At 43.3% G+C, this 18,401-nt stretch overlaps 1 protein-coding gene across 1 annotated transcript; it reads right to left on the bottom strand.

Moving 5' to 3' along the window:
* Positions 1 to 7,314: 7,314 nt before the first annotated feature.
* LOC119178175 (uncharacterized) lies at positions 7,315 to 18,160 on the bottom strand. The gene is made up of 3 exons (XM_075889388.1): positions 17,733 to 18,160; positions 17,576 to 17,647; positions 7,315 to 9,622 (listed from the first exon to the last, which is right to left on the bottom strand). The coding sequence occupies exons 1-3, from the start codon at positions 17,742 to 17,744 to the stop codon at positions 9,176 to 9,178; spliced, it is 531 nt and encodes a 176-aa protein (XP_075745503.1). The 5' UTR covers positions 17,745 to 18,160; the 3' UTR covers positions 7,315 to 9,175.
* Positions 18,161 to 18,401: the final 241 nt, after the last annotated feature.

Below are 18,401 nucleotides of genomic sequence, written 5' to 3'. Positions count from 1 at the left end.
CGCTGAATCTTGAGCAATATTGGTGGGCGCTGCAGATGGGGTTGGCCGTTTGGTGCCATTGGAGGTATTGGTAAAGGCGGGCAAATAGACAAATGTATAGACAGACAGACAAACCAAACATTTTCCGTCGAGTTATGCTATCGTCTTTAAAAAAGATTGACGGTTGCAAAGGTTCAAGTTGAGGGAACATTGAAGCTCTATAAGCAGTTCAAATTCTACTTAAAGTGGCATTCTAAGTTTTCGAATACATTGCTACACCTTCATGACGCCATCACTGTTTAGGGGCCCTTACTATGTTGCATATACGAACAGTGTTATGTCCATTTCTCCTTAAATAGTAACAAACAAACTTACTACAGGTAGCTCAAAATGAATATTCGGTGGGGTTTCACGTCCCGAAATCATCGCATGATTGTGAGAGACGCTGTAGTGCAGACCTCGGGAAATTTTAAGCACACGGGCCTCCAGCGTTTTCCCCTCCACCAAAAATAAGGTGCCATGGTGAGGATTCAAAACCCGCAACGTGCAAGTCTGCAGCCGAGTGCCTTAGCCACTATAGACCACCATGGTGGGTCGGCAGCGCAAAAGAAAATAAGACATTGCATCACTTTAACTTTAAAGTATTTCTGTGTTTCTGCGAGCACATAAATTCACATGCAAGCGATGTACATGCAGCCTAAAACAAACGCTCTGCCTGTGCAAAATATTTGTACGTTTTCTCTTTTGTCATTCAGCGAATATTCCCACCATAATGAAAACATCTGCCATCCTCATGTTTGCTTCTAACAATCATCGACATTATCATCATCTTGACTACGCCCACTGCAGGGAAAGTGCCTCTCCGTTGAACGGCCTATTAACCCGGTCTTGTGCTTTCCGTTGCCACGCTATACCTGCGAACTTTTTTAAATATCATTTGCCCACCTAACGTTTTGTCTTCAATTCGTGCGTTTGCCTTCTCACGAAACCAGTCAGTGACTCTTAATGACCAGCGGTTATGCTGCCTACATGCTACGTGCCAGGCCAATGTTCATTTCTTCTTGTTCATTTCAACTGTGACATCCTTAACCGCAGTTCGTTCCCTCACACAGCCTGCTCTCTTCTTATAACTGGAGGTTACACCTATCGTTTTCCTTTCCTTCGTTCACTGCGTCGTCCTCAATTTCAGCTGAACACTCTTTGGAACCCTCTTTGTCAGCAGAGGCGCCCAACCAGCACCACCTGTGCTCCCCAAACAGAGACAATATTTACAGAAGCACTTAGGAGCTGAACGTGTCACGTAGATATATCGTTGTGTATAAGTGTGGTGCGAAGAGTCGTCGGGGTCAAACAACTCAAGCTGACGCTTTGTGGTGAGTGATGCAAACACGTCATTGGTTTCGCAGCTTTCGCCGCTTCGGCCTTTCACCACTTTGTACACCTAAAAATAATTTATTCATTATCTTTTTATCCACTACTTTGCGTTAATAGGCAAACTGTACATGCAATATTATTACTTATATATGACTCACAACCGCGGTCCACTGTCTATTTCAGTATCAACTTACTAGGGTATTGATTACTAATTCAAGACGCCAACAAAATAGCATACAGCCTTAAAGGCTGTGCCCGTCTAATTTTTAACCTTAAGAAACTTTCGTGCTTAATTTTCATGCACTCCAACCACCCACGACGTATACGCTCAACGGAACAATCACGTTGAAGTAGCCGGTTAGTTCGCAAAACAGGTGCTGCAAGTCGTAAGTTGGCAGGAGACGTCTAAGTGTAAGTGCGACCCCTCGAAATAGCAAGATTCCTATATTGCGGACATTCATAAGCCAACATTTTCAAAGTGGAGCGTGACAGGAAGAACTTAGAAGAGAATAAACGTTTGAGAAGAAGGGTCATTCAGGGCACTCAGCCGGCCCGATCCCGATAGGTGAGAAGTTCGAAACTGTACCGGGTGTTTTTTTTTCTCTCTTTTGAAGAAAAAAACGGAGTTTAAAATAGTGAAGAAAAGAGGGCCAGGTGAGCTACAAGTCAAGTTAAGCTGGGAGTTAGTATGTGGTCAGGTGGTATTCTGCAGTGCTAAAAAATCGCATCAGAACCCCATACTTAGAGGAACGCAGCAGCCTAGCATGCGATCGCGAAATATCGTTTGAATGCAGATGCCGGATCATTCCCGATCACATATTTGCTTAAAAAGCTGGATGAAAAAATCGTGAAAAAAAAGGAGGTCTAGGGTGCGGCGTCTCTGGCGACCAGCATCCGGTAATGCACTGCCTCACCACAGCAGGATTGGCCACCCTGGTGCAGTACCGGGCCACAACCTCCCATGAATACAGCAATTAATCTTTGGCTCTCGATTCCCAGCGTCTCCGAAGCAATTGTTTAAAAGAGGCCTGACCTGCGACGCTGCGGAGGGTGCTAAGAATCTCTGGGTCCTAAGAGGCCGCCATTGCAATCCTAAATTAGCTACCTTCAACGGCCGAATGCTATCTTGTGAGGCTAGTTGAACTGTGCTGATCGAGGAATTATAGGGGGTTAAAAACAGTGTAATAGGGTTCGGCGAAGTTAGGAGCATAAATGAGGCTTATACAGTGCTGAATAACGGACTCGTCCTAAGCCACCATGAATTTTTGAACAGAAAAGAACTAGAGATTTGGATTTTCATGGGATTGTATACATAAGAATATCCTAGGCAACATAGAAGAATACTATTGCATCAGTGAGAGGGTGGCAAGTATCATAGCAAAGTTGAACAAAATGTACGAGATGAAGGTAGTACAGGCCCATGTACCTACATAGAGCCATGATTCTCATTTCGTTTAACGCTTCTCTAAAGACATAAAGTCAGACAATAATACAGTAAAGACACAGTATACTATTCTGATGGGTGACAATAATGCAAAAGTAGACAAGAAACAGAGCAGACCATCCAGTGGGGGAATACGGCATCGGCTCTAGAAATGCCGGAGAGGAGTTCGCAGAACGTAATAATTTACGAATTTTAATACCTGTGTCATAAAACAGGCTAACCGTAAGTGGACGTGGCGAAGTCCTAATGGTGAAACTAAAAGTGAAATAGACTTCATTCTGTGTGCACACTCAGGCATTTTACAGGATGTAGATGTGGTTGGCAAGATCACATGCAGTGACCATGGTACGGTAAGAACTCGTATTCACTTAGATTTAAGAAAGCAATGAAAAAAAAGATGCGCAAGAAGCCAATCGATAAACTAGTGGTGAGAGGAGAAGTACAGGAATTCAGAATTTCTCTTCTGGATAAATTCGAGGCTCTAAAAAAGATCACCGATAAAAGCTTTGACGCAATCTTACCAGTATCATCAAAGAGTGTGCCATTGGCGTCAGAGGAACAGTCACTAGACAGGACATTGGCAAAGTAACGCAGGAGACAAAAAAATGTTATTAAAAGACGACAAACCATGAAAGCCTCAAATTCAACCGACAAATAGAGCTAGTGGAGCTTTCGTGGTCAATCAATAGGCGTAAGGTAGCCGACATCAGAAGGTGCAACACGGAGAGAATAGAACAGCCTGTGAAAATCGGCAGAAGCCTAAATGCTGCGAAAGCAGATTTGTGCATAGGCGAAAATCGTATGTATGCATTGAGGAACAAGGACATGAATGATATGAACAAGGATATGTACAAGGTTATGAAGTCATAATTGATATGAATAGGAAAGATGAGGTGTCAAAAGAGTTTTACAGAGATCTGTACACAAGCGAAAACAACCTGGTTGATATCGTTAAAAACAATAATAGTTCAGTAAAATTCGACATCCCACCAGTAACGACAGGGGAGGTAAGGAACGCCCTAGATGGAATGCAAAGAAAGGAAGCTGCTTGTTAACATAAGGTAACAACAGACGTCCTGAGAAATGGTGGAAAGATTGTGTCAGAAAAATTGGCCATTTTATATACCAGTTGATGGGAAGGGTACCAAAATCTTAGAAGAATGTGAACATCATCTTAATTCATCAGAAATGAGACGTCAATAACTTGAAATGTTACAGGCCGATCAGCTTATTGTTGGTTGTCTAAAAATATTTACAAAATGATAGCTATAGAATTAGGATGACATTACAGTTCAATCGAGGGATTGACCAAGCAGGATTTTGTACAGGCTACTCCATAATAGACCATTATCATACTATCAACCAGGTAATCAAGAAATGCGCACAATACAACTAATTCCTACACATAGCTTTCATAGATTACCAGAAGGAGTTTGACTCAGTCCAGACATCGGCAATATGAAGGCACTACGTAATCGGAAAATAGAAGAACCCTACATAAACATACGGGAAGATATCTGCAGTGTATCCACAGCTACCATAGTTCTCCAGTATCCCAATAAAGAAGAGTGTAAGGCAGGGAAACGCGATCTCTCCAATGTTATTCACCACGTGTTGAAAGGAGGTTTTCAAGACCCTAGATGAGAAAAAGATAGGAATAACAGTTAATGAAGATAATCTTACTGACTGGCGATTCGCTGATGACATTGCTTTGATGAGTGACTCAGAGGATGAATTACAGCTCGTGATTTCAGCTTATGAAGCCGATAAGTACGTATGAAACTAAATATGCACAAAACTACAGTAATGTGCAGCCGTTTTGGCAAAAAACAGCTTTTTGTGATAGGTGTGGAGAGATGCTCGTAGTTGTAAAGGAATAAGTATACTTAGGACACGTAGCAACGATGAAGCCGAACCATGAGAGTTAAATAGCTAGAATAAGGACGGGTTGGATCACTTTCAGCAAGCATTCCCAAATCATGCTACTAATTCTCAAGAGGAAGTTATGTAGCACCTATATCCTGCCAGTACCACGGCCGATGTATAAAAAAACGTAACCGCTGAATAAATAACAAGGCGCGGCTTGTTGCGTTGCGTGGCCGTCAATGGGAGTTTACAGTATCGGCCACTTTTTTGGGATGGGCGCTGACACTCCACCCATGTAAGTGAATGGCCCGTCGTGTTTCAATGTGGTTGCGTGAGGATTTGTGCGTGACCATGTGCGTTTTCGTGTGCGTTCTCGTGCTTTTTTTGCGTGCGATTGTGTGTGTGTGTGCGGGGAGGGGAGGGGGCTGTTTGCCTCATGTGTCCTGTGATCGAGTATGATTCTATTTTTGCGCGCGTGTGTGGCAGATGGTTTTGTAGTGGTGTGACGCCGTGAAGCTGTGGCGCGCCGCTAAGCAGCTCATGCACACAAAAAAAAAACGCTACATTGAAGTACAACGTATTATCCTGCGACATACAGTTCCAAGAAGCGTATCAGGATGCGTATTATTCGTAATGGAGCACTCATTTATGTCACAAACGAGCTCTAAAGCGGAGTCACAAACGAGCACTGAAAAAGACGGGCGTTGCCACCTCCAGATGACAGCATCAAATCACCCTGCCAAACAGTCATTTCACGGGCACGTGCAATGAAGCTAGACAACGAACATCATAAGGCGCCCATGCCGTGCACTTACTCCTACCCACGAGACAGCTAACGAGAAAGGTTTAGGAGATATCGAGACATCGAAGCGGGGACTCTTTTGGGGACGACAGTTTTTGCAGACAAACCAAAGAAACGGAACCCTTTCTCTTGGCTGCCGCCCTGGTATGTGCAACGCGCAACACAATTAGTTGAAAAGTTCGCGAAGCCGAAAGCATCTAAACAATAGGTATCTGAAGGTAGCACACGTGGTGAACACCGGCAAAGTTGTGGTGTTTGAGTGGTGTGAGTGAGTCGTCTTGTGCAGTCAGTCGGTGTTGAAGAATCGAGTTATGACGCCACTCCAGTACTTTGTCGAATAGTTTCGCTGGGACGACGACCAGCACTGGAGTTCGTTTTAGTGTTTCCTTGAAGAAAAATATTCGGGACACGTTTGAATAGTTGGGGAGCACACGAGTGTGGTGAATATTTGGGGCCGCTAAGTGTTCTTGTGTAGTTTTTGATGCGTTAGATTGCATTTGTAGTACGGTAAGTTTGTTCCCGTTGTTTTAAATACCTTCTAAGTGATTTTATGAGTTGTAATTGACCCCTGTCAAGTGTGCAAGTTTGTGTGATGTCTTCACTGAGAATAAATATTTTGTTTGTGTCGTAAACTCTTGGTTTTAACGCGATAGCATTAAAGAGGTCGTGTCGCAGAAAAACCACCATCGGCGTCGGCCCCGTTGGTTGTGGGCGAAAAATCGTCTGCGCGTCTGTGACCGAACACTCAAGTAACCGGGATAGCCGCGGGAGGCCACTACTTGTACAAGCGTGTGGCCGCGCATTTGAAGAAAAGCCGCGCATTTGAAGAAAAAAAAAAGGATCAAGGTCACGAGGCGCGGTAGTTTCTTTGCCCTGCAACTCCTTCCTGCTTAGCTTCCAACACTTTCGTCGGCTCGAGAGAACAGATAATGCAATTGCAGCATGCGACAAACCTTTCTAACTCCACTCGCACTGTACGGATTCTAAAAATTTTTGCGATGTTGCATTCTTGAGGCAATAAGCTCTTCTGGTGAATACATTCCATGGTCACTAGAAAAAGCGTTTCAGGGTCCTTTAACGCATTTTTTTCGGCAGGTGTCACGACGAAAACGAGCGCATTCGGTGATAGTAGCGCGCGCTGGTGCAATCTACTCTGTGCGTGTTGTCGTGCGTGCGTCTGTATGTATCAAAACATATGAATAAGTATGCATTTATTGGTTGAAGGCTGCATTGGGGGCCTTACTTCGCTATTGCAATTAAAGGCGAAGCTTAAGGGTCCCTCAATTTTTTTATTCGGTGTTTGGGCCACAACCGACTTTTTGTGCACTGAAAGAATATATATTTAAGTTGTGTGTGCTTTCGTGGTACGTTTTGGTGGGCTCGTACATCAGCCCGTGGAATCTGCCCAGTGATTGCCTCCCCATGAACGGAATCTGTGACCCTTTTCATTTCAGGTGAGTCAAACGGGTATCAATTATGGAGAGTATTGAGACCTATATTCTGCAAATTATTGGACCTCCTAGGACAAACTGTTCACATATGTAGTGTAATAGGTACTCCTAAAAATATTCAGAATTGAATCTGTGATGTGCAGCTACGAAATGCGTTATTTACAACCAACTGTCCCGCGTAGAAATGCGTGGGAAAGCGTTTCTCCTGGGAGGATTGGTGGCGTTAGAGCGGGCGTGAGGTGAACGAGGCGCATCCCGCCATTTTGGCGGCACGCAACAGGCCGCAACTTTTATCCAGCGGCCGTGCCAGTACTTACCTACAGAGCAGAAACTTTCTAACAATGACACTTCAATAGGCGCGACACTGAGTGCAGGGTGAAAAAAAGTTGCTCAAACTGTTTCCCAAATGTTAAGCACTTTCTAATATTGCAGACATAGGTGCCACTACATGCTCACTGCAAGCAATACTTTAAAATACGGTAGGCCCAACGCCACTTGAAATGAAAGAAAAACAATGAGATCACGTGCACAATCAAGAAGTTTGCTGGGCCAAAAACACTGAAATCTTTTCGGCTATCACAAGATAATTCATAAAACTTTTTACATGTACTATAAAACACGTATTGCAATGATTTATTACCACACTACCGTCAGCGATCTGAGTCGTTATTATAAAGTGAAAATCTCATAGTACTGACAACTAAACAAGAGATTAAAAACAAGATTGAAATGCTGTTAGGCATGCAGGAGCAATTTCAGACCCAATTTCAATAAGAACGACGCTCGCAATACACAGGGTGCTTTCACACTCACTGTACAATCAAGTTTTCTTTTCGTTTTTCACAAAAGCATTCAGATGACAAATCTCGTGCATAGTCGACCTATCAATGAAATATTTAACGTTTCTGTTTTTCATTCCCGATTTCATCAGTGAAGAGTGTAGCGTGAACAACAGTAACAGAACGTGGAAAATTGCAAGATACAGCACCCTGGACACTTGAACTAAAGGATTTCTATAAAATATTGTATACAAAGCCTTGGCACGCTGCAAGACATGAAATTAGCCACTCTGTATGTTTCAATTCAACAAATAAAATCAAGATGCCAGTCGACAGATGCAAACAAGTAGTGGAATAATCAGGATGAACAGTAGAAGTGCCTCAGACAGGCTAGCCAGCGTTTCGATATGAGGACCTATCTTTGTCATAGGCGCCTTGTCATCCATGGCGTGTTAGTTTTGAGGCGGTTAGTATATACGTTATTTCTTGTAGTGGCACTTGTGCCTGTTGATAATCACCTTCAGGAAAAAAAAATATAGTGAGCAGATGAGTGTAGCCCTCGCTTTATTTCAAGTTAGGTTGCTATGATAATAAGAGTTTTAGGACTTCAGAAAGTTTATAGCATTCTAGAATAATTTTATAATTCCAAATGGTGAATAATAACAGGGACAAGCGCCACCACAGAATATGACGTCAGTATTACCCACCTGAAATATAACACTTCAAGGATGACAAGGCGCTATGACAAAGATAGGTCATCCTATCGAACCGTCGACCAGCCTGTCAGAGGCACTTCCACTGTTCATCCTGCTTATTCACTTCCGCTTTTCATCCAGCTTATCTCACTAATAACCACTAGTAATTTTACATAATAATTAAATTTGCTGCTCGTAATCATCGTTTTGTGAATAAGGCAGATAAAAAGCAGGGAAGCCGCTAAACATCTTGTGAAAGTTATAAAGGAAACATTTTTATATACAAGTAATGTTCTATCTTTTTCTTCATTATATTCAAGGGAAACTTGCAAATTTTCTTGTTTTCTAGGTACGAAAAAGAAGTGTGTCAAATCATTAAAATTTATTGAATCATTTATTCTTTCCCTTTGAAGGCAAAACAATTTGGGTTATCAATTATCGTTAGGCAGCGCTAGACAACGAATGCGGAGAAATGAGAATTAAAAAAAGATGTGCCATGTGTCATTGCTCATGTGTGTTTTCTTTCCTTTAGTATTGGCTGTCAAGCACTGCTTCACCAACTTGCCCAGCTATTCGTTATCGCAAGAATTTGTACTAAATCAGAGGTTGTACATCACGCAACGATGTTCAGAAACGCTATATATAGACAGCCCTACTAATATTCCTCTACAAGTTACAGGTGTGTAAACCAAAGTTGCGGCGCTTATGGGCATCACGAGATGTGTAACCTCAGTCGGAGTAGAATGGGAATGCCCACCACATGATTATGCAACAGACGTCAATAACTATGTGGTTTTCTGAAGCTCCGAGGTCACATTCGTGGCGTTAAGTTTACGCTCTGCAATTGTCCCTATATCCAGATTTGCATCTGTTATTTTGCTGCGGCGCCCTTTTTTCTTGCCGTTGCCACTAGCCGTTAGTGAAGTGATTTGCGGTAGCTTGGCGAGCAACCTTCCTAGAGTCGAGTCCGGATCTACCTTCTCCCAGTGATGCATGTGAATGACGGCATCGCCGGGGTGGGAGGTCTCGGTGCCAGGTTCGTTGGTGCACACGAACACATGGAAGCCTGTAGTGTCTGCCAGGTAGTGAACATGGCGGTACAGGCCCTTCGCGTCCATGTAGCCATACCTGCCCATACGCACGTTGTCGGCGTCCGTGATCTCGAGGCTGTAGATTCGCGTGCCATGTTCATCCGTGTGGTCGTAGTTGACAGAGTACGGAAGGTTTGGATCCTTTGTGAGCAGAATAAAAGCACATGTAAAACCACCAAGCTAATACAACCAACTATTCGGGAGATAAGATTTTCAAAAACATCCTAAAACAGGCATCATTCGTAAGTGTTGTTTATTATTCTGGCTTTAGCTAACGTAATAACGACGTGTGAATGCCGGTACGTTGCCTATGCTACCACGTTGAAGTGTGCCTGCTTCTTCACCGTGCCACAGCAACAACATTTGCAATACATAGATTACAGTTTATGGTATATTTCTCATATAACAACCTTAGTGACAAACACCACGAACAAAAATACTCAAGAATAAACCAGACTGTAAGTGAGTATTTCAGTGAAGCTTTTACATGAAAAGGTAATTGATTGATTGATTGATTCATTGGCAGATTGATTAATTTGTGGGGTTTAACTTCCCAAAACCACCTTATGATTATGAGAGACGCCGTAGTGGAGGGGTCCGGAAATGTCGACCATCTATGGTTCTTTAACGTGCACGGAAATCTGAGTACATGGGCCTACAACATTTCCGCCTCCATCGGAAATGCAGCCGCCACAGCGGGGATTTGATCCTGCGACCTCCGGGTCAGCATCCGAGTACCTTAGCCACTAGACCATCGTGGCGGGGCTATTTGAAAAGGTAGCCGACATGAAGAATTCAATATGAAGTACAGCTGTTACTGAATGTGCTCTTTTAGGAAAAATTACTTTGTTCTTTAACCCACTGACGATTCTCCCCTTTTTCTTTCTTCCTCCTTCCTGTTCTTCAACGCATAAAGCAAGCCTGATGGCGAGCTTTAAATTCCTTTAAATAATTGCGGTGTAACAGTTTGCAAAGAAGGGAATGTAGAGTAATATGTATCCACTACGAGAAAGCAGCAAGCATATACAAAGTAATGAAGAGGAGTAGAGGGCCTTTTCAAAAATTTTGTCTATTTATCTAAACCAAATAAATGAATCAGAGCACTATTTCGCTATAAAAGAGCTGAACGCAGCTATCCCTAACGTACACACACATAGAGCATTAAAGGGACCTTGAAACGCTATTGGCGATAATGTACAAATACATTGGGCTGGCAGACCCATTCTCATCGGTTGTTTAGAGACCGATTTGAGCTCTCTGCTTAAACTGTGTAATTTATTATAGCACTCCGGAAGTTAGAATCGCTGAAGATCTGTGCAGGTAGGTACAACTCAGCCAAACGCGTTTTAAGACACCCATTCACAGATTGACATGCTTTGGCCACTTGACGAGGCCAAATCACGTCAGCAGCTACAGTGATGTGGCTGCTGATCCGATTGGCTGTCACGGGCTGTAGAATGCGCGAAAGTAAGGTGGGTGGGTGGATGGATGGATGGATGGATGGATGGATGGATGGATGGATGAATGGATGGATGGATGGATGGATGGATGGATGGATGGATGGATGGATGGATGGATGGATGGATGGATGGATGGATGGATGGATGGATGGACGGATGAATGGATGGATGGATGGATGGATGGATGGATGGATGGATGGATGGATGGATGGATGGATGGATGGATGGATGGATGGATGGATGGATGGATGGATGGATCCAGCTGTGCCCTTTAGATCGAGTGGTCGCTCACGCAACCTAGCCATAAAGTACTATCACTGTGTGTTTAAAGATTGAATTTCACTCGCGCCTCGATTGTAGCCACCAATCAGTTAGTCTCCACCTGGTTATTTCTGTCCTTTTAAAGTCTGTTTTGCCTTCACTGTCCCGAAACCCCAATGCTTTGAAAAGTTCGGTGTCATTATCGGCGACTATAGGGCGGGACCCTTCACAGGACATCACCGAATGTTAAGCCGTTTTTCCTCTCCACACGCACTAAATGCCATGTCTGTGCCTTTGTATTTTGCTCATTACGTTTTGGACCGCAGTACCCCTGTTCTAGCCTCGAAGAGCAGAGAACTACCACAAAAATGATCGTAGATCTTTTCCCTGGCAATTTCCCGCTTAAAAGTTCGGTAGGTGTCCAGTGATGATTTCATAAGCAATACCCCCGTCCTGGCCTCGAAGAGCAGAGAAGTACCCTGAGAATGATCGTATATTTTTTCCCTGTCAATTTCCTGCTTGAAAGTTCGGTAGGCGTCCAGTGACAATTTCATAAGCATTTCTATATTCCGCATGTCACTCTCTGTTTCCTTCACATTCTTCTTAACCGATGTTTCCTTTTGGCTTGGTATTCTGCTGTTGTCTAAATAGTTGCTTGACAGTTTTCGAGTTCGCTTTCTCCATTTTGTATCAAAATTCTTCATGTACAAGTAGCTGAAAACTTTTCTAGCCCAACGCTTCTCTCCCATTTTTCTCAATCTCTCCTCAAAATTTATCTTGCTGCTGGCTTCCCAGCACTCAAACGATGTCCATCCCATGTCACCCTGTACCCTCTAATTTGGGGTATTCCCGTGTGCTCCCAAATTAAGTCTACCTATGCCACGTTGTTTCATTTACGATCTTGCTTCAACTTCTTATTTCATGCAGAAGACCTCATTATCGAACGTCAAAATCGGGAACATGACACCTTTCCGAATCTCTCTCACAACGTCATACCTATTGTAGTTCCACAGTGCCCTATTTTTCATTACAGCTGCATTCTTGGTGCCCTTAGTCATTGCGTATCATTTGTGCTTCCTTAGATACTAAGCCCCGTTAGTTTCCTATACGCCCTATTATTTGTATTTATCCACTATTTCTAGCGTGACTTCCTGTATATTATGCTCACTCCCTTTGTTATTATTAAAATTGTGATTGCCGCTTTTTTTCCTGCTGAACTTCAAATTTAACCTCTCTCTCTCATTTACACAATTATCTATCCACCCCTGCATATCTTCCTTCTTGTCGGCTATTATTGCTATATCATCTGCATACATCAATGCTGGTAATGACTGTTCAATGTGTTTTCCTTGCTTGGCAAAAGAGAGGCTGAAGGCGAGACGACTCCCCTGCAATTTGGTACCTAGTCTCTGGAGATACCGCATAAATAACAGAGGTGACAAGGGACATCCCTGTCGAAGCCCGCGTTGTATCTCTATAGGTTCAGATACCTGTTTTTTCTCCTTGAAAACTACATTGTTACTTTTATAAATATCCTTTAGAAGATTAGTTATTCCATCTTCCAGATCTAGTGTGTCCAGTATTGCCCACAAGTCTTCTTGAATCGCACTATCGTAAGCTCCCTTGATATCTTGAAATGCCAGTCACGGGGGCCTGTGTTCTTTTTCCGCTGTTTCAATACACTGCAATAATGAAACAGATTATCCTCCAACATTCTTCGTTTACGGAACCCATTTCGTAGTTCTCCCGGCACCCACTCATTCTCCACCCATGTCTGTAGTCTTCCCTTTACTATCTGCATCACCAGCCTGTAAACTACGGATGTCACTGTTACAGGACGATAGTTATTCATATCGGCTTTGTTCCCCTTTCCTTTATAGATCATGCTCATACCGCTTAGTTTCCACCCATTGGGAGCTTCACCATCTAATTCCATTGCTCACTGCCTCTCTTATTGTTTGCCAACAGTTTGGTCCTAATTTATATATTAGCATGATTGGGATAACATCAGGCCCTGTTGATGTGCTATTAGAAACCCTCTTCTATGCCCTTTCCCACTTTCGTTGTCCCAATGAAGCAACTGAGGTAATTGGACAGTGCATGCAGCGTTTTCTTGGTGTTTAAATTTTTCTGTCATTGTTTTTATATATTCCATTGCCTCAACCCCTCATAGTCTGACCCCTTGAAATGTAGTGATAAACCTTTGTTTTATGCCTGTCTAATTACTCAGAAAATTGAGACCGTTCCAAAACTTTGCAGCTGACTTTCTATCCTTCTTGCTTACTTCCGCCATCCACTGGGCCCCCTTTCTTCTAATCTTGTCACTGATAAAACCGGACGCTTCCCTTCTGCAGCTCAAAAATATATCTCATTTTCTTTTGACATCATCTTCTGGTTCACCCCACTTTTTAGCAAATATGTGTTCCCTGAATGCTTCCTGACGTCTCACTGTGGCTCTCTTACTTTCCTCATCCCACCAGCTCTTGGGTTTGTGTCTGCTTTTCTCGGTTGATTTGACTCGTAACTTAGCATGCTCCAACTCAAACAATCGAGTTAGATTTGTGCACGCCCACTCTGTTTTAGTATCCTCGGTGATTATTTTTTCAATCTCTTTAGTTGCTATTTCTATTTGCCTTTCTGTATAAATATTACCGTGTGGTTGCTCGTAATTCCACCTTTCCAATTCAATTTCTCTTCGAAAACTGAGCTTCACACGTTCGTGATCACTACCTAAGCTTCTGGACTCATATTCATCTATGTTGATCACCCATAGCCGATCATACATCTTTTATGTGACATTATTGTGTAATCTATCGTCGACTGCAGCCTTCCTACCTCCCATGTTATCTGCCCTTCGCATTTCTCGGTGCTGTTGCAAATGATTTAATCATGCCTTTCCCACATATTCATTAGCATTCTGCCTGCTGGGTCAGTATATCCATTCATATCCTCTATGTGCGCATTCATATCTCCTAATATAATAACCACGCACTCTTCTCCTAGTTCGTCAATGTCATTTTCTATGCACTGCACTATTTGTTGGTTTTTCTCTCTGCCTTTTCTTCCTGTTCACAAGTATACAAAACAAAGGAGCGTCATTTGTCTTGCCACTTTCCCTTTTAGCCATAAATGTTGCTTGCACTCCTGCTTGACCTTTTGCCAGTCTGTACTTTTATGAATGAATACACCAATACCACCCCCTTTCTCCTGCCTTCTGTTCTATTACAATATTCCCATGCGTAGTCCGGATTGTTAGGTGGTTGTTCCATGTCCCTAAGATGTGTCTCTACAAAACCATATTCCATCGACCTCTCTTCCCTCCGCTGTTCCTCTATCTATTCCCACTTCAACCTATTCCTACCAGCCTGCATGTTAATATACCCTACGTCTGAATTGGCTCGGTCCTCGTCGCTACGTTGATTTTTACCCTGGACTCTATGCGTCTTAGATATTGGTGCCACTTCTTAATCGTATCGGTCTGTACCACCTGTCAAAGAGTCTCCCCGGTTGCTTTCCTCGTTACTAGCTATCCTGCACCCCGAAGGGCCCACGTGCCCCCCAAAAAGCTACTGCGCGTCCTGCAAGTCGCCAACCCACCTCATGACCTAGCCGCCAACCGAAGTGAGTGCATACTCGTTAAAAGCCACCCCACCTATGCACCTCTCTGTTTATTTCCACCACCTCAAAGCCTTTCTGTCGACTCATCCGACATATCTTTTAGTTTGCGTTGACAACCACTCTTTGTAGGTTGCTGTCACGCTCAGGTACCTCCGGTATCATGCATATTTATACCTGCACCTGCGGAGAAGTGGTGCGCATGTCATTGACCCCTTTCGCCAGTGTGGTTGCTAGTGCTGCCGTTCCTTGATTTAAGACATCGTTTAAACCACCTGAAATTATTACGAGGTTTCGTCTATCAGCTGTATTTTTGAGTTTTGCGCTCGCTTGCCTCATGACTACTTCCAGCTTGCGTCCTGGGAACGTCTCTACTGCAACCCTCTTGTCACCTCTTACCCTCTCTTTCGTTGCTTCTGCGTATCGATTTAAATTCGAGCCCCTAGCGATTGTCACATGCTGTGACTTTTCAGATAAAGCGTCCTTCACCTTGGGATTACTTGCATCTTTGACACCGGCTGCTTTGTCCGCTCCGAACCCTACCACTACTTCGCTAATGCTGGGTCTTGCGACCGTTGAACTGGCTGAACGTGTTTTTTTCGAACTTGCTTGTTTTTTTCTGTATTGTTATCGTTACCGGTGCCCTACCGTTTTCTCCGTCGGCTGCTCCTTTGTTCACCTTCGCTAGTGCCTCCTCGGCAGACCTGAGCCTTTCTCCAATAGCCCTTGTTTTTTTCTTGCTCTGTCACCAACGCAGTCTCTAGCTCGGGGATTCTCATCAGCAGTTAACTCTGGGCAACCATCATTTTCTCCATTTTTTCCACGATCTCAAATTTTCTACACTTGGCGTCAGTTTCCACTTCATTCGCGTCTGCACTTTTGTTCACTTTCAAACCCACCCCGCATCCTGAACATTTTACAGCCTTTTTATTCATGTTTTTTGCATCAATTGTGCTTATGAATTGCCCCACTTGATGTTTACATAACATGGCATACGATGAATCTTGCCCTACGAAAAAAAGAGAGTCTAAGCTCTACCACAAAAATTTGCGTGTTCGGTGTACGTGCACCTCCTTCGTGGGGTGGCAAGAGAAGAAAACACAAACAAACAAAATACACACACACAAGCAAGTAAATACCTCATGACTGACCTCGAAAAGGCCATACAATGTACTAAGTGCTATAAAGGTTTGATCGACTGGTAAGGTAGCACCATCTGTCGGAGCATATATGAACCCTTCCGCGATCTTCTTCTCTTTTGCCAGACTGCTTGCATGCTGTCAGGCTCACCGTGTGATGGCCTCCGAGACACAACACTACCTGTTGGCATGTCATCTTGGAGGTCTAGAGTTTTAAAAGCTCAAATCGTCGAACACGCTCACGAGACTTCGGCGATCGCCAGCGTGCCTCATTAGTTCAGGAAGCCAGACAGAGGTTAGAAGGAAAGTATGGTTTAATTGTTTGTAGCCGCCTCACCACAGGGCGTGTAATTAAATTACTGGTGGTAATTTGGTGACGCTCTAGCTTAAGTGCTGACAAAACTTCAAAAAAAAACCGTTTCTGGGTCCCTTTAATAATCCCCTAAATGTACATTAGCTGATTCGGCATTCATAAAATTTTCATACTATTTTCTTCGTTCATACTGTGTCTGATAAAAACGGCGCACTGCTACAGCCCCTGCATGCCGTACAGAATGATAAAGTAGCCATACAGTAATGATCTCTTAAGGGTATTCATACCACAGTAGCCCGTGGAGTAGCGCAAGACTAAGCTTCGCCGCTGTGTTATTCAGCATCACATCATTAAACTTTAAGAAAACAAGCCCTTATTTAACTATAGCACTCAAAATTTTCTCTTGCCTAAATTTATGGCTTCTAATAATTCTTGTGAAGTACGTCTTAGCCATCGCTTTTCATAGATTTTAGCCAGAGTAATACGTCCGTCAAATATGTCAAAATGGCTTTTTTGCTGTGCAACGATCCACCAAGACAAGTCGTATTTTCTTCGTGAAGAACATTTAAACTGCCCATTAACGGATTCAGGATGATTGCGTATGCGTATTCAGAGTTTGAATATGGCGTCACACTTATAATTTCTTTATGTGATGTTTATCGCGCTTCAATTATATATATCCTAACTTCTAAAGCAAACAGTATGTCACTAGCTTTAATCGAAGTCTGTAAAAAACATTTGCAATTCTAATAAAACTTTCTTTTTTTAATATGTGACATACGTATCCATGATAAAGTTATATAATCTGTTCGCTTTGTACGGTGATCTATGACTTATGCAGCTGCTTTGCTAAATTATTTGACAACATGGTTTTCATTCTCCCCTGTATAAAGGTGTAATAGCCGGTGTAGTTCAGAAAATCTTCATCGAGGCATTTCATGACAGCTATAACGGGATGTGACAGTTGCGCTGTAGGTTAAATATGGGTAACTTTCGCATCATGATTTCGCTGTGACTGTTTCTTTAATGAGCAAAAGTTATGTCGCTGTTGTCTCTGTTTACAATATTTTTCGGGTACAAAAGTGCACCTTCCCTTGTCTGCTTTCAATTGATCAACCATTGTCTTTATTCTCTGTTTTTTGAGCTGATCCCTACGTATATAGGAGACGGTTTGTCAAAACAAACTAAGGACAACATCATTCATCCACTTCAACATATTTTACATTCTTATTCGAAGAATTATCTAGTCTGTCCAAACTCGCCTAAATTGCATTGATCCATGCGTGAGAAAAAACTGTGAACTTACAGTGTCATCGGCTGCTCTCCTCACGAGGTGACCCTGAACCAGCACAGCTGACACTGCACATATCGCAAGGACCTGCTTGTGGAGGCGCTATTTTCAAGCTCCGTTTAGGGCATTTACAATGTTTGGACCCTGTTAGGCGTAGACCACGGGTACCCACCTTTAGAAGCATCCTGCGTTTATGGCGATTCGCACGTGGTCGAATTCTCTGGAAACGAGTGGCCGCTGATTGGTGCCGTTCATTCACAAGACAGCCAAGTCACTCGCAGTCTTCATTCGCACCTCGCCGGTCGTCCCACTAGCATCTCGTGGACAGCCACAAATACGGCCAATGCAAGCCTAGACACCTCTCTCAGAGAGAGAGAGATTGAGAAAGTGTGAGAGGGGCATCGTCTGGACACAAGCTCAATTAAAGAAGCTAAGCATGGAAGAATGTTTAAAAACGAAAGGATTGTTTAGCTTTTTCTTGCTTCTAATATATACACGGACGCTCACTTCCTCGAAACATCCTTGAACGAGTGGGGCCAAATTCCTTACTCGGTCGTATATTGATTGCTCAACGCGAGCGCATTAACCGACCTTGGTGTTTGGTCGTGATCTCTTCGGGTAGATCTGGCATAAAACACGCTCGCTTACAATAAAGTAATGCTTAAATAGAGCAGTGCCTCTCCTCCTCAGATGATGATGATGATGCGAAGAAGCCACCATAGAAGTGCCATTCCGACCAGACGCGTGGAACTGGTATGAAGCGCGTGCGGTCATTAGACTTTCAAATTAGCGGACGCTCGAGATTTTTGTCTGCACTGCGCACAGCGACCAATTCACGTTA

Source organism: Rhipicephalus microplus, chromosome 1 (assembly GCF_043290135.1).
Source record: "Rhipicephalus microplus isolate Deutch F79 chromosome 1, USDA_Rmic, whole genome shotgun sequence".
NCBI classification, from domain to species: Eukaryota; Metazoa; Arthropoda; class Arachnida; order Ixodida; family Ixodidae; genus Rhipicephalus; species Rhipicephalus microplus.
The sequence above is the reverse complement of the archived record's forward strand: the minus strand, read 5'-3'. Positions and strand labels throughout refer to the sequence as shown.